We start from the raw sequence: 17211 nt of genomic DNA on the forward strand, positions 1-17211 counted from the left end.
GTTTTGGGGGGTTTTCTTGCACCATTCCTGGAGGTACTGCAATACCAGGTTAATGCGTGGAGTAGATGAAGCAAGCAGAGACTATACCAAAAACCCACAAATATGATAGGAAAAAGTTATTTGCCCTTTTTTTTTGGTATTCATGGATCGTCTTTGAACGTATTCCCCACAAATATGGAGGGAGAAGTGTATAGTAACACCATTACTGAAGCTCATGTAAACCACTCTGAACTGACTCCCCAGTCATTAGCAGCAGTATAGAAGCTTTCAATAAACATGAAGATGTTTGTCTGGGACTGCTGCTTTTCAACATATTTATCAATAATCTAGAGATGAGAATAACTAGTGAGATAATTAAATTTGCTGATGATGACACAAATTTGTTCAAAGTTGTTAAATCACAAGAGAATTGTGAAAAATTGCAAGAGGACGTTGTGAAACTGGGCATCAAAATGGCACTTTAGCTCAAGCCTGGACTTACAAGGACTGCATAGTGCTCACTAGTGGTGCACGATTCAGGAAAAAAAAAAATTTGATTCGATTCAGCCTATTGAATCAATTTTCCAATTCGATTTTCCTGCTCAATTGGGTGGTTTTTTCCAAACATCCTGATGGGTTTATTTTATAGCCTCTTCACCCCCTTTGCCCTCTCCTACACACACTGGTCCTGTGGTGTAAACAAAATAAACAAACAAAAAATACTTTTCCTCTCTCTGTTAAATTCAAGCTCACGTTCACGGTCCAACACCAGCTCTAGAAGGATACACATTTCAAATCTGACATATTGTAATCACAAAACAGAAAATAAAATTATTTTTCTTACCTTTTGTTGTCTGGTCATTTTTCAAATCATGTTGGTCCCAGGCTCTGGTTGTCTTCTGATCAGGCTCTCCTTCTTTCTTCTTTCTTTGTGCTAACCATCCATCTCTGTCCTCCCCTTCCGTTTCCCTTTCCTCCCCCGGAGGTCTGGCATCTTTCTTTTTTTTTCATCTCCATCTCCCCCAGCTGCAGCGATGTACCCCACCATCCCCAGTTCCACCATCTCTTCTTTTCTCAACTACCCTTTCATCCAGCATCTCTCTTCTGTGTCCCTGTCCCTATTCTCCTCTCCAGTACTGTCCCCCTTGTGTCCCTGTTCCTATGCTCCCTCCATGCCCAGCTTCTTATCTCTCCCCATATCCAGCTTCTTCTTTCTCTCTTCCTTACCTCTTGTATCCCCTTCCCCAGGTATAGGCTTTCTCCTACTATCTCTCCTGCCATCCTGCACCCTGCCCACCTACTTTGGAGCAGTATCTGTCCCTCTTGTACCCTTCCCCTTGTGGTCTTGCATTTCTTCTCCCTCTCTCCTTTAGTCTAGCACCTCTCCTTTGCTTTCCTCCCCCTCTTTTTGGTTTGGTCTCTCTCTTCCCTTCACCCCAGGTCTGGCATCTCCCCTCTCCTCTCTTACTCCTTCCTCCTCCTCCCTCTGCACAGGCCTGCCCCCCTGCCATGAAGACCTGCTCCCCCTGCAAAGGCCTGACCCCCTGCCGTGAAGGCACTCTTCGGCCTGCCCCCCTGCCGTGAAGGCACTCTTCAACCTGATCCCCGCCACAAAGACCAACTCCCCCCGCAAAGGCCTGCCCTCCTACTTTGAAGGCACTCTTCGGCCTGCTCCCCGCCATGAAGACCTGCTCCCCCCGCGAAGGCCTGTCCCCCTGCCGTGAAGGCATTCTTCAGCCTGCTCCCCGCCATGAGACCTGCTCCCCCCACAAGCCTGTATCTTCCCCAGCTTCCCCTCTCTTACCTTTAGGCTAATACGGCAGCCTGCAGGATCGCTAGTGCTAAAGCAATCCCTGCAGCTGCCCCTCGTCCTTAGTGGCACATTCTCTCTGCCGCGATCCTGTCCCTGACGTCAGAGCAGGGGCAGGACGTAGCAGAGAGAATGTGCCGCTGAGGACGACAGGCAGCTGCAGGGATCACTATAACACCAACGAGCCTTCAGGCTGCTGTATTAGCCTTAAGGAGATAAGAGCGGGGAAGCTGGGGGAGGCCTTTCTGATTGACCCTCCCCCCTCAAGCAGGAGCGGCAGCGGACGGCCAGCAAGAGGCAGCGCTGCAGCTACTGCTTTAGGAAGGCATGTGGGAAGGGTCAGTCATTGAATCGGGAGGCCAATTTTTATTTTTAATTGAATCGATTCGAATCGTGAATCGGGCAGCACTAGTGCTCACTATTAAGCTCGAGACCTGCTTGGGAGGAGGTGAGGACACAGCAGGGGGCCCAGCAGGGGAAGCCACTTGTGCCTTCCAAAGCAGGAACACACCCAAATTCTGCTACACCAAATGGATGTCTGGTCTGCTAATGGCAGGGCTGGCCTTGACCCCGTTACCTTCTGATAACGTATCCATTTCTCCCCAACATCTCCCTTCAGACAAGTTTGGCATTCTTTTTACGATTCACTTATATATTCTAGTATTGCCATCTGTAGCTCACTGTCTTTGTCCTGAGGAAGGAGGTTTTAATACCCCAAAAGCTAGACCAGCATGTTGGGTTCTTGCCCCCCCCCATTAATATTTTTAACCTTTACTTCTGAGAGATGATACAATAGCAAAATTAAATAACGTTAAACTGAAAGCTCAATTTACCATAACAGAGTATAACCCTTCAAGAAGCGTATTTCTTGGCATATATTTGCACTCCACTGGATTCCTGCTCACACCCCACTGTGGTGAGAAACTGGCAGAGAAGAGGCGTAAAAACAGAAGAGATGTGGGGGGATGGGGGGAGGAAAGCAAATAACAGCACAGGAGAGGGAATGAAAATGTGCAGGAGGAAAAAAAGACAAACAGCAGGGAGATGGCATGGCTTACTTTCAAATAAGTCAAGTTTCACAGGGAGAATATTTTAAATTCAGCCAGTGTTTGGAAAAAGAGTTAACTTTACAAAAGATCTGTTCCTTCCATTCAGAAATGTAACCAGTGCTAACAAAGGAGGTTAACTTGTGGTGCTCCCTCCCCCCAAAAAAACAAGCGCCTTAGGCATGCAGGAACAGACTGGTGATAAGTACAGTAAATGTCTGCTAGGAAACTGATATATAGGGATTTGAGGTCTGGGGGGTCTCTTACCTTGCTCCCCTCAAAGTCTTATGTGTAGTGCTAGTTACGATGTCAGCATATTCGAAAGGAGAGGAGATGACCTTGGCAGCAACCAGCCCACTAATATGAGCCATATCTGCGAGAAGAACCGCCTTTACCTCGTCGCACACCTGCACAGGAAGGGAGGACAGTCTCTCAGCAAGTTATGCACTTTTTCTGGTTTCTTTTTTTCAGTTCAAAGCAATAATAATAATAAAAAAAAATTAACAAAATACAAATATCATCACATCTGCAATATGCTCTCCCAGGACAACCAAGCTTTTTAGCAATCAAATCCAACAATAGAGAAAACAGCAAAATAGAAGGGCAGTTTTGATAATACAGAAAACTACTGCGAGTATAACCACACAGTTACCACAAGATGTTACTGATCGTGCAATGCAGAGAAAGATGCTAGCGCACTTACTGAAATGGACACTGAGCTATTAAGCATTCCATTACATTGTTTTGCCAAATCCAGAACAGTCTGACCCAACTCCCTGCCCCAATAGCTTTCTGCACAGGTACACCCTACACACACACACACAATATTTAAATCAATTTAAAAAAAAATAAAAATTCCGCACTTTCCCTAGCGTCTAGTGCATCCCCCAGACCCTCCCCTTGGACCCGTACTCTTCAACATATTCATAAACGATCTGGAAATGGGTACGACGAGTGTGGTGATTAAATCTGCAGACGATACAAAGTTATTCAGAGTAGTGAAGACGCAGGGGGATTGTGAAGACCCGCAATGTGACATAACCACACTCCAGAAATGGGCAGCGACATGGCAAATGAGGTTCAACGTGGATAAGTGTAAGGTAATGCATGTAGGTAACAAAAATCTCATACACGAATACAAGATGTCCAGGGTGGTACTTGGAGAGACCCCCCAGGAAAGAGACTTGGGAGTACTGGTCGACAAGTCAATGAAGCTGTCTGCACAATGTGCGGTAGTGGCGAAAAGGGCAAACAGAATGCTAAGAATGATTAAGAAGGTGATCACGAACAGATCAGAAAAGGTTATCATGCCGCTGTACCAAGACATGGTACGCCCTCACCTGGAATACTGCATCCAGCACTGGTCGCCATACATGAAGAAGGACACAGTATTACTCAAAAGGGTTCAGAGAAGAGCAACTAAAATGGTTAAGGGGTTGGAGGAGTTACCGTACAGTGAGAGATTAAAGAAGCTGGGCCTCTTCTCCCTAGAAAAGAGGAGACTGAGAGGTGACTGATCGAAACATTCAAGATAATGAAGGGAATAGACTTAGTAGATAAAGACAGGTTGTTCACCCTCTCCAAGGTAGAGAGAACAAGAGGGCACTCTCTAAAGTTGAAAGGGGATAGATTCCGTACAAACGTAAGGAAGTTCTTCTTCACCCAGAGAGTGGCAGAGAACTGGAATGCTCTTCCGGAATCTGTTATAAGGGAAAACACCCTCCAAGGATTCAAGACAAGGTTAGAAAAGTTCCTGCTGAACCAGAACGAGCGCAGGTAGGGCTGGTCTCGGTTAGGGCACTGGTCTTTGACCTGGGGGCTGCCGCGTGAGCGGACTGCTGGGCGCAATGGACCACTGGTCTGACCCAGCAGTGGCAATTCTTAAGTTCTTACGAGGTGTACCTTAAAAAGAGGCAGCAGTGATACCCACTCACTTCTGCCTCTGGCACCACTGTTTTGAAAAATGGGCTGTGCCAGATGCATCCGGGGATTTATTGCACCCGGTGGGGTCAATCATAAGGGAATTTTTCTCTTACTTGGTCATGCGCCATTTTTCAAGATGGTGACACTGGAAGCAGGAGCAAGTGTGCTCTTCCTCTTAAGGTGTGCTTTAAGAGGGCCTGGGGGAGATGGTCAGGGAGTGCCCTATACACCAGAGAAAGGTTTGTTTTTATGGTCATGATGGGTAAAATGGAGGGAGGCACTAGACACCAAGGAATTGTGTTTTAAGTTGGGGAGGGAAGGGTTGGGGGACCCCAATGCAGGATACATTTGCATGTAGTTTTTTGTAGACCCAGTGTTGTAATATTACAACATCACATTTAAGGCTACAAAATAAACCCTCCCCCATTTTTTTTCTTTTTAAAACTTCATGTACATTACTAATAGAACCTATTGTTCAGTTCTACAACACCATTGGATGGTTGAATGTGTAAATAGGTCTGTTTATCTGGCCATGAAGTCATACAACCCTGTTGCCTGCTTTGGAGTATATCATCTTGTTGTTTTGGACGGGATACATCAGGACTAAAGTAAGTAAAAAGCTTGAAATATTTTTTTATGTGATCATTAATATGTGTAGATCATGCAGATTTTATGACATCATTGAATATACTGATTTTAAGAGATTTAGAGCTGGTTATTTCTATGTTGTAATTTTACAACAGTGGGTCAAAGTGATAGCAAGGTTTTGTCTGCACTCCCCTGAGACCCAGTGTTGTAATATTACAACATCACATTTAAGGCTACAAAATAAACCCTCCCCCATTTTTTTTCTTTTTAAAACTTCATGTACATTACTAATAGAACCTATTGTTCAGTTCTGCAACACCATTGGATGGTTGAATGTGTAAATAGGTCTGTTTATCTGGCCATGAAGTCATACAACCCTGTTGCCTGCTTTGGAGTAATGATGTCCATTCCCTCTGCACACCACTGGAGTACTTTCAGAAGTTTGTGACAGAAGATATGATCATCGCTCTGGCAGATAACACAAATCAGTACAGTTTTCAGAAGAAAGGATCATCTATAAACACAAACACAAAGGAAATAGAGCAGATGATTGGCATGTATCTGAAGATGGGTCTTGTCCAAATGCCTGGAGTCCGTATGTACTGGGAAGCAGACACAAGATACAGTCCTGTCGCTGATGTAATGTCACGAAACAGATTCCAGTCTCTGTTGACATCATTACATTTTGTGAACAATCTAACCGTGTCTGAGATGGAACAAAAAAGTGACAAACTCTGGAAACTCAGACCATGGCTTGATGCTTTCAGAGAGAAATGCCTAAAAGTGGTCCCTGAAGAACATAACTCTGTTGATGAAATGATGATCCCTTTCAGGGGGAAATTCAGCAGCATCAAACAGTACATGCGTGGCAAGCCAAACCCATGGGGGTTCAAGCTGTGGGCAAGGACTGGAATCTCTGGTATACTTTGTGATTTTGATGTGTACCAAGGCAGTGTGAATGGAATACGGGCAAGATCTGAACTTGGACTATCAGGGGATGTTGTGATGAAACTTGCTTCCACACTTCCACATAGTCACAACTACAAGATCTATGCAGACAACTTTTTCACCAGCATCCCATTGATAGTTAGGCTGCTGGATTGTGGAATTCATTACACAGGAACAGCCAGACAAGTGCGCCTTCCAAACTGTAATCTTGAGGATGAGAAAAGCTTGAAGAAAAAGGGAAGAGGAAGCTTTGATGTCAGAGTGGAGTCAAATCACAACATTTGTGCTGTGAAATGGTTTGACAACAGACAGGTTACACTTGTGTCTTCCTTTGCTGGCCCACAACCAGTGGAGAAGATTCAACGCTGGGACAAAACTGCCAAAAGATTTGTTGAAGTTGAGAGGCCTTATATCGTGGCTGCCTATAACAAATTCATGGGCGGAGTGGATTTGTTAGACTCATTTGCAGCAAAATACAAGTTTCCACTGAAGTCCTACCGCTGGTACCTTTACATCTTCTGGCACACCATTAACCTAGCTGTGATCAATGCTTGGCTCCTGTACAAAAGGGACTGCAAAGCTTTGGATATCCCAAAGAAACAGATGCTAAACAGGAGAATGTTTCAGGCCCAGTTGGCATCTTCTCTTATCCTGATCGGAACGGCTGGGTCAGTGTCAAAGCGAGGGCGACCATCTGCAAGCCCAGTTTCATCAAGAGGGGGCACCTTGACTTCCCAAAAGAGGCAGTTTACAGATGATGGAGGTTCTTCAGCTGCCATGACAGCCAAAAAGTCAAATGCACACCCTCCAAAGGAAGTTTGCAAGGACATGATTGGACATTTTCCCATCAAAGCCGATAGAGGACGGTGCCGACACTGTGCAAAAGGCTATACCAACACACTTTGCAGGAAGTGCAATGTTCGCCTGTGCTTTTCAGAGCAAAATAACTGTTTTTGGAACTACCATAACTGAATAAATGAACAAATAAAACATGCACATATAGGGCTCGATTCACAAAACCGTGCTATGAAGATAGCACAAGTGCTATTTCATAGCGTGGCCGTTTTTACCCGTATTTGCGCTAACATGAAATTTTTTGTGCAAAAACACGAAATTTCTTGATTACCGCTGATAGAAGTCAATGGGCGCTTCACAGGGAAAAATTTGCGTTTTTATATGATACTCATTTTTTGTATTAAATTGATAATAAAAATTACTTTTTTCTTTATTATACTATTGTTGTTGTGTATATACATAAACTTAGGTGGGTCTTTATAAGCTGTAAAGTACAAATAAACTTTTAATTATTCCTTACATGTGTTCAGAGAGAGAGTGACACTATTGAAATTCTGCTACCTTACAGGCCCAGCGTTGCAATTTTACAACATCCTCCCCAAAAGTTACTAAAATGTCAAAATAAAAAAAAAAACACTGATTTAGGGATCACAAGCCTCCTATAACATGTGAACGTTCGAAAACATTTTTTTACGTTTTTTTCTATATTTGGGTCTCTGGGGGTTAATGTCATCCTACCTGTCAGTGTATGTGCTAATCATCGCTCATGTACTGACAGGAAGGATGACATTTTGCAATGAGCTGTGGATTACTGCTGTGTTTTATAATGCAGCAGTAATTTGCATTCTCATTGCTTACAGCATGCCATGATATTTTTTTGGTTGCTAATTTTGTAATACAAGTCATGCGCTGAGCCAGCTCTACTGTGAGGCTTCCTTCATCGGCTCCAAAGTTAATGGGAGACTTGCTGATAAAGACAGACCGCCTCAATCCCCTGCCCCCAAAATATGGCCAAAATATTTGATCCACAGCTCCTGCAAACTTCTCTTCCTATACTTTTTCTAACCTTTTTACTGGGAGCGGAAGATTACCCCATAAAAGCTTAGAGAAAAAAAAGGAGGCCATGTGCCCCTTTTGAAGGGCAAATTTAATTATGCTAGCAAGGCATGTATTCAAATGCCACCTAATATGCAGCTGAGACCCCTCCATGGAACCTTTTTAATGCACTTCAATCCTGCTCTGTAAAACCCCTGCCCTCACTATTCCGGTAAAGAGATCCACACAGTTCTGCCCGCACAAGTTTCAAGTTTATTTAGTTTCTTTGATTACCTCGCATAGTCCAAATCCAATGCGATTTACATAAGTTCCAAAGTTATGTAAAATATTAAAAACCAACAAACATACTATTCATTCCTAATACAATAGTACATATAAGGAGGGAAGCGGTAAACAACAATTAACAAATAAAATTCTAAAAAAACAAACAAACTAAAAGTTAAAAAAAAACCAGGGAAGGATTAAGCCACAGAAGGTAGGGGAACAAATACCCACTTGATTCTATTAGATCGTCTTCCTGAAACCATTATAGGTTATGACAGATCTATTGGAAAGCGTCCTTGAATAGCCAGCTCTTTAGGAGATTTTAAACTTGCTAAGTGATTTTTCTTCTCTTATATTGAGTGGAAGTGAATTCCAAATTTGTGGAGCTGTGGCGGAAAAGATCATATCTCTCCTAGAATATACTCCTGCTTTACAGCACTTCTCTCTCTCTCTCCCCCTCCTCCCCCCAATTCTGGTATGGAAACCCACATATAGCTCTGCCCACACACCTCAACCCTGTTCTGCAGGACCCTCCCCCTCACTATTCCAGTACCGAGACCTACACACATAGATCTCTCTCTACATCCAAATCCTGCCCTGCAGCACCCTTCCCTATTTCTGTACTTCACTGAAACAGAAAGCTTTGTATAAACTGTGGCTAATGAATTCAGTGTGAAAATTTTGAACTCTCAGGGTAAACAGTGCTGAGTAAACACAGCATGGAGGTGCACTGACTGCCAGCAAGGCTGCACGTGTTCAACACCAATAGAACTTGGGCGTCAGTTGAAAGTTTCTGTCTATCGCACCGTGTACGTGCGTCTCGCTCACTCCCAGAGCAAGCAGGCACAGATTGCTTCTAGGATTTGGAAGTTTGATTTTTTCCTTTTTTCCTAAATAATTGCAGTGGCTGTCCTACTTACTCTTCATGTTTCACTCTCTAAGTGGGCACAATACCACTCTGAGTTTCTGTGCAGTAACGAACATAAGAGAAATGGGGGACCCTGAACCTACCAAAGGGCTGTTGGCTTTGAGAACGACATAGTCGACGGTTTTGTGGATGTCATGTAATTGCTGCTTACCGACTATCTAAGTCAGTGTTTCTCAACCTTTCTCGAGCCGGATCACACTAAAGGTAGTGGCCACGGCTTGAGGCACCCAGAAGTGCGCGGACGTCGCTGTGATGACATCATGCATATGCTTGACATCATCACATCGATGTCTGCACATGTGCAGAGGCCCTCCAGATGAGCCCTGAGATGCCAATAGGGGGTGCCAGCAGGGAAGAAGGCCGGAGAGGAGAGACATTGACGCCAACTGATTGCCTACAGCAGTGTTTCTCAACTACTTCAAGCTAAGTACCCCTAAGTCTAACAAATATCAACTGAGTACCCCAACCACAGACCTCCCTAGGCCCAACCAAGCTCTGCCCCAGATCCCATCCCCTTTACTAATTGTAATGCAATTTTTTCCATTCATTTTTCAAATACACACAGCAAATATAAATTCTCAAAACTGACACATTTCAATCACTATATTGAAAATAAAATCAAAATTACCAACCGGCGATCCCCTGCAGGCTGCTGTAATTAGCTTTAAAGGTGAGACTGGGAGGCCGAGGGGAAGCCGTAGGATGCTAGAGAGAAGCGGGAAACATGCAGGCCTTTGGCGAATCGGGCAGGGCTGGCACTGTAGCGAGTAGGGATGTCAGCTGGCAGGCACCTCTCTTCCTCCTCAGTGGCCGCAGCACACTTAGAATCTCAGCAGGCACATTAGTGTGCCTCGGCACACAGTTTGAGATACACTGGGCTAAGATTTTACACTGAATTGACTTAGGACCAATGCTCAAAAGTTTTCCATGCACGCAAAACTGGTTAAAACCAGTCTTAAGTGGCACAGAAGTTCTGCCTCCCAAGCTCATAAGGGTTCTCTGGGGGAGGAGGGGTATTACCAATCCTCAGAGCAGCCACCGATGAGCTCTCCTTGTGATGCACAAAAGAGAACATCCCTCTTTTAGAGACTGGATGGACCATTCGAGTCTTTATCTGCCGTCATCTACTATGTTACAGGACAAAGTTTTCTGTCAGGACTGGACCTGCCAGTAGCTGTTGTGTGAATGTATGTCCTACGTTTTATTTGTTTGGGGAGGAAGACACGCATGATAACCGAGCCTATTTTTTTAACTTTAAAAAAAAAAAACCCCAAACCGTCCCAAACTGCTTCTCCCCTGCCCGCGATCAGCTGAGCAGCACTGGAGCTATAATCAGCCGAGCAGCCAGTTCAGCTAATCGAGGCTCTAGTGCCAGCCAGATGATGGCAGGCAGGCAGGCAGGAGAGAAGAGTCCATGCCCCTCCCCCTCGTGAGCAAGGTAGAGCAGGAACTAAGACACAGTTCCTCCCCATTTTACTGGAGCTACACCGTATAAATAGCATGCATATAATTTGCATGTTATTGCGCCGAGCATTACCCAGTAAATTAAAATCGCTCCCAACAAGGTATTTACCGTGTTACCAGAGCATCATGCATCCTGCTCCCTGCTCATAGTAACTAACTCTATCCAGCACAAGCTATACACTGGGGATCAGCGGAGGAAACACAAGGGGCTACCCTATGGAAGTATACTCACCTGCTTCATCCTTTTATAGTCAATCAGGCGGGCATAGGCACTGGTGCCAGCAATGATGAGCTGTGGTCGAAAGAGGCGGGATGTCACTTCCAGCTGGTCATAATCAATCAACCCGGTCACTGGCTGGAGGAGGAAAGAGGCAACTAACATGAAAGTCTATATTTGCACCCCTTTCCCTCCACGACTCACATTCTTGAAACTGTGAGCCCCACCTTTGTATTTTAATTTGTATTTCTACAGGATCTATCTGCTTTGGGGATTGTATATTAAATTGCTCCCTTTTTCCAAACTGGAGTTCACATATTCAGGTAGTTGGTTAGGTCCTGTCCCAAAGAGCTAAAACCCATGATAAAAAAGCATATGCAATATATTACACAGCAAGGATATCTATTGTATGATTCACTACATTAACTTGAGTTTTACATAACTGCAACTGGAATATTTGGTGTTTTCAGTCACAGCAATACAGCCAAGTTGGGTCTGCTATACTTTAAAAGGCCAGGCCATCAAGTAAAACCAAGACCTTACAATACCCCCCCCCCCAATCCTTTAAAACAAACCAGCACACTCCAGTCTGATCCTTGCACCCCAGATTCTTTTAAAAATCAAACAGCTAACTCCACTTTGACTCCACCCCTTTGATCCTGTATATAATAGAGAAGCACCCCTCCATTACGGATAAGAACGTAAGACTAGTCTTACTGGATCAGATCAATGGTCCATCTAGCCCAGTATCTCATATTCACGGAAGTCAATCCAAGTCACAAGTACCTGGCAAAAACACAAACACACTTCTCCCTCCCTATTCGCGGTTTCGATGTTTGAGGTTTCGATTATCCGTGGTTTTTCACCAGGGCCCCCCACCTGAGAATCGCTCATTGGCATCGAAAAAAAACGGCCCTGGGACTTGGAGGGAAGTGATCAGAGGCGGGGGGTTCGTAGGGGGCGATCAGAGGCAGAGGGGGGCAATCAGAGGCAGTGGAGGGGGGTGATCAGAGGAGGCGTGGGTGGTTTCACGAGACTACAACAGGGAGTTTCCGTTGTAGTCTCGTGAGATCACGGGAACTCAGCAGCACGGCTCTGCACGGGGCAGGAGTGTGGAAGATCGCTCCTGCCCCGCGTCACCGCTAGACCACCAAGTAAGGTCCGGGGGTGGCCAGCCAAAAGTTATTCCCGATTTTTCTCTATTTGTGGGCCGGCTCTGCCCCCTAACCCCCGCGAATAGGGAGGGAGAAGTGTAGTAGCAACATTCCATGCTACCGATTCAGAGTAAGCAGTGGCTTCTCCCATGTCTGTCAACAGACTATAGATTTTTTCCTCTAGAAACTTGTCCAGGATCCTCATTCCTTAACAAAATCTCCAATTCCACTCCCCCCACCCCCTATTAATTCGCCAGGTACTCTCCAATCTCTTATCTGTATGACGTACCCCACCATCTAATATCTTTATATTAGCATTATTCAAAGTATCATTCATACAACATTGCACTATATACATAAATTGTGCTACGACTTCGGTAATATACCATACAGAAAAGAATTGAATTTTGAAATGTGTTCACAAATTTTCACTTTATCCCCACCATAAACATCCCTCCCCAAAACTATCTTTTTAAAGGGGGAGGGGGGCATAGGATGAAGTTAAGAGGCGATAGGCTCAGGAGTACTGTAAGAAAATATTTAGTTGCAGAAAAATTGGTAGATGCGTGGAATGGTCTCCCAGTGGGGGTAGTGGTATTTGAATTCAAGAGAGCATGGGACAGGCATTTGAGATCTCTTAGGGAGAAGAGAAGAGAGCGGGTAATATGGACATGGAATTAGAAGCTGACAGATTGAGGGTAGTGAGAATGACTGGAGTTTTGTTTTGTTTGTTTTTTTTAATTTTCTTTTTGCTTTATTTTTGTTGGGTTTGTTTAATTTTGCTATTTTTCCCCTGCTTTTATTTTTAGGATTTTTCTTTGATATTGAAGTTTTCCTTCTGTTATGGCTTTTTACACACCTATAGTATTTAATTTATTGTATTATCTTCCATCTTTCTTCTCGTTATACAGGTAAATGTAAGTAATTCTTTCATAAGTACTATAGTTGGATTGTGAGGGAAATCTAAAGTAGCTGATTCGATTTTTGGCCATTACTTAAATCAATTTAATTGTTTTGTAAACCGCTTTGAATCCTTTGGGATATTTAACAATATATAAGACACCACATTAAATTTATCTGCCATCATGTTTCTAAAAAGTGTTCAGTCCCTCACTATCCCTTCCCACACCACCTACAAGTCTCCTTAGAGACAAATGTGTGTGTGTGGTCCCCTTGTCCTAATGACTGCTGAAAGAACTGATAGCTCCTGCCCCTTAGCATCCACCATGGAAATCTGGTGGATGCTGAGAGAATAAAGGTGATGTATCAAAATGCATGGCCTATCCCATCCAACAAATTTTAAAGAGAAGACTGTGTAGGTAAGAGGCACTCACAATTAATAATAATAATAACTTTATTTTTCTATACCGCCATAGTCAGGCGACTTCTAGGCGGTTTACAATGTAAGAAGGCTGGACATTCAGCGAATAACAAAGGTCTTAGTACAGTACAATGCTAATACAATACAATAACTCCACATATAATACAATACAGTAAGTCTAAATACAATACTATACAATAAGTTTAAATACCGTACCGAACAAAGAGTCTAGATGCCGTACAATAGTCTAAATGGTAAACTTATAATAAAAAAGGAGTATACCATTTTTCTTCATCATACTGGTCCCCTTTTAACATATTTCCCAGGAGTATCAGCTCACACACTACCTTTACACCAGGAGTAACAGCTTAAGTTAGTAAATGCATGTTATTGCTTTAACAGTGGTTTTCTCTCTCATTTTATGTTGCCTCTTATCAACAGATCCAAAAAATGATTTTACCCTCCTCGAACAAGCTACCCGATATCTCATTTCCCAGTTGTGTTCAGGATACTCCTCACTCCTTGAAAAGCCGACCTCAAAGCAAGGTTTTCCGTTTCCTCTGGAGCTCTCACAGAGCCACGCAATTGTCGATCCTTTCTGCTAACCCAAGTCAAGGCTCTCAGTACAAGAAGGTGCTGAAAAGTTCTCAGCCCAACCAAGAAGGGAATGATGTGGAGCCATGAAACTTTATAAATTATTCCACATATTCACCCCTAAGTTCAACACACTTGGCACATTATATCTGAAGTTTCTATAACCCTTCCCCCCCCCCAAAAAAAAAAAACTCTCTGAACCCTGGTCACTGAAATACTGCTTCACTGCTGCAATCACCTCCGAATCACTCGGAAATACAGTGGTACCTCGGTTTATGAGTGCACCGGTTTGCGAGTGTTTTGCAAGACGAGCAAAACAATTGCAAAATCGGTGCCTCGGAAACCGAGCATGGCTCAATTTACGAGCACCCCCCCCCCCCCCGCAATCCGGCACCCTCCCTGGGATCCGGCACCCCCTCTGCCTCGAACCGGCACCCCCCCCGCCACGATCCGACCCCCCCCCCGACACGATTGGGCACCCCCCCCACCGCTTCTTACCCTCATCTGGGCACTCTTGAAGCTCGGCCTCCTCGTCTGCTGGGCCTTGAGCATCTGAGCATGCTCAAGGCCTGCGAGTTCACGTTCACATGCCGGTTCGAGGCAGGGGGGGGTGCCGGATCGCAGGGGGGGTGCCTGATCGCAGGGGGGGACCTTCGAGGGGAGCAATGCCGGTTCTCGGGGGGGGGGGGGGGAACGCATCAAAGCGAGTTTCCATTATTTTCTATGGGGAAACTCACTTTGATAAATGAGCATTTTGGATTACGAGCATGCTCCTGGAACAGATTATACTCGTAATCCAAGGTACTACTGTAGTCACCCTTTCAAACTCTTTTTAAGATTTGGAAATGGAAAACAGTCAGGTGGCGAAGGATCTGGCGAGTAGGGTGGATGGTCTGTGCACTGAAACTCCAATTACGTCAAAACATCCATCGTTTTGCCAGCCTTGTGAGTAAGTGTATTGTCGCTTTGCAAAAAGAGAACTCCCTTCCGCAACTTCCCTCTTCTTTTTTTCTCTCAATGCCTCCTTTAAATAAGCACAGCAAATTACAGTAGTATTCTGCATTAACTGTTTGGCCCCTTAGAAAACAAACAGTCATTAACAACACCTTCCTGATACCAAAACACTGTAGCCATGACCTTTCCTGCTGGATTTTGGGTCTTGAATTTCCTTTGCCTTGAAGAACCTGAGCACCACCACTGCATGGACTGTTTTGACACGGGATCATAGTAGTGTAACCATGTTTTATCAACAGTAACTAGTCATTCCAAAAGGTTGGCACCAGCTCACTGAAAATGCTGCAAAATCAACTTGGAATGTCCACCCAACATCGTTTCTCGTCAGCATTCAAACATTTGGGCACCCACTTGGCTGACAGCTTCTAGATACCCAGCTGATCAACACATTCCCTAGATATCTAAAGTGGCTCAGTCACTGCCTGGGAAAAGTATCTAGGTTTTATCGCCGAGGATATGTTGAAACCATCAACTCAAGTGTGTGGCAGTGGTGACTAAGAAAGCACATAGAGTGATAGGAATTATCAGAAAAGGAATGGAAAACAAAGATGAGAACGTTATAATGTCTTTATGAAGCAATTGTACCTTGAATACCACGTGCAATTCTGGTTACCACAACTCAAAAAAGCAAATAAAAACCACCAAAAAAAAACCTGTGGAATTAGAAAAGGTACAGAGAAGGGCAACAAAATGATAAAGATGGGACATAAATGATAAAGATGAGGAAAGTCTAAAGTGGTAAAGGCTCTTCAGCCTGGAAAAGAGACAACTCAGGGGAGATATGATAGAGGTCTATAAAATATTATGTGGAGTGGAACAGGTAGATGTGAATTGCTGGTTTTCTCTTTCCAAAAATACTAGGACTAGGGGGCATGCAATGAAGCTACTAAGTCGAAGATTTAAAACAAACTGAATACGGGTAATTAAACTCTAGAATTTGTTGCCAGAGAATACAGTGAAAGCAGTTAGCCTAGAAGGGTTTTAAACAGGCTTGGATATAATTTCCAAAAAAGAAAAAAAGTTCATAAGCCATTATTAAGATGGACTTCAAGAAATCCATTGCTTATTCCTAAGATACACAGCATAAAACCTTTGAGTGTGTGGCGCAGTGGTTGGATCTACAGCCTCAGCACCCTGGGGTTGTGGGTTCAAACCCCGCGCTGCTCCTTGTGACCCTGGGCAAGTCACTTAATCCTCCATAGCCCCAGGTACGTTAGATAGATTGTGAGCCCACCGGGACAGAGAGGGAAAATACTTGAGTGCCTGATTGTAAAAACCGTTTAGATAACCTTGATAGGCGGTATATAAAATCCTAATAAACTTGAAACTTGAATCTTGCCAAGTGCTTGTGACCTGGATTGGCACAATGTTGGAAACAGGATACTGGGCTTGGACCTTCAATCTGTTCCAGTATGGCATCTCTAAGTTCAAATACACCATGAACGCTCGCTCTAAAGCCAAATCCACTGCCAAATAATGCCAGCTGCTGGATCATCTGCCATTTCCTATCCATCCACTGAGAAAGCCATCATACTCTAGATCCTACAATTTGTGGGGACCAGAATACCTATCCATCTGGGAAGGTAGCTCCTCCCCACCCCTACCCCCAAAATACCATCTGTAAAGCTTCAGACTTTACCACCCTCAATTATAACTCAAGAGTACACCACAAATCTGAAACGACTTACAATAGGGAGTTTGGAGTGTGCAGCTCCTCCCGAACCCCTCACACAATTGGGCAAAGGATTTGAATGTCACCTATATAAAAGATGGCAGGCAATTTCCCCATTTCGCATGCAAATACTGAACGAGCAGAAAAATGGGAGCTAAGGGCTAGATTCATGAACCTGCCCGATCAGGCCCGATCCAGGCAGGTCCCATGAATTCTCGAAGCCCCAGTATGAAGATGGGGGTGATCGGAGGAATGCCCTCATCTGCCTGCCCAGATCGCTCAATAGCAATCCCAGAGCATGCGCAGACTATCTATAGATGGTCTGTGCATGCGCTGGACCTCTGGGCCCGGCAAAGATTTTTTTTTTAAACTTTTGGAGCCCGTGGTTTTAACCCACTTAGGGCCCGCGGGTTAAAACCATGGGCCTGCACTGCGGGG

The 17211-nt window shown here is 44.3% G+C and overlaps 1 protein-coding gene across 1 annotated transcript in view; it reads right to left on the reverse strand.

The window, feature by feature from the left end:
• Nucleotides 1–17211, reverse strand: part of SHMT2 (serine hydroxymethyltransferase 2) — a 47994-nt gene that overhangs the window by 10532 nt on the left and 20251 nt on the right. Inside the window, exons 6-7 of the mRNA XM_033939973.1 lie at nucleotides 11034–11156; nucleotides 3103–3242 (exon numbers count right to left, since the gene is read on the reverse strand). Coding sequence (XP_033795864.1) covers nucleotides 3103–3242; nucleotides 11034–11156 — 263 coding nt within the window. The remainder of the gene's footprint in view (nucleotides 1–3102; nucleotides 3243–11033; nucleotides 11157–17211) is intronic.

This window comes from Geotrypetes seraphini, chromosome 3 (genome assembly GCF_902459505.1).
Source record: "Geotrypetes seraphini chromosome 3, aGeoSer1.1, whole genome shotgun sequence".
Classification (NCBI taxonomy): domain Eukaryota; kingdom Metazoa; phylum Chordata; class Amphibia; order Gymnophiona; family Dermophiidae; genus Geotrypetes; species Geotrypetes seraphini.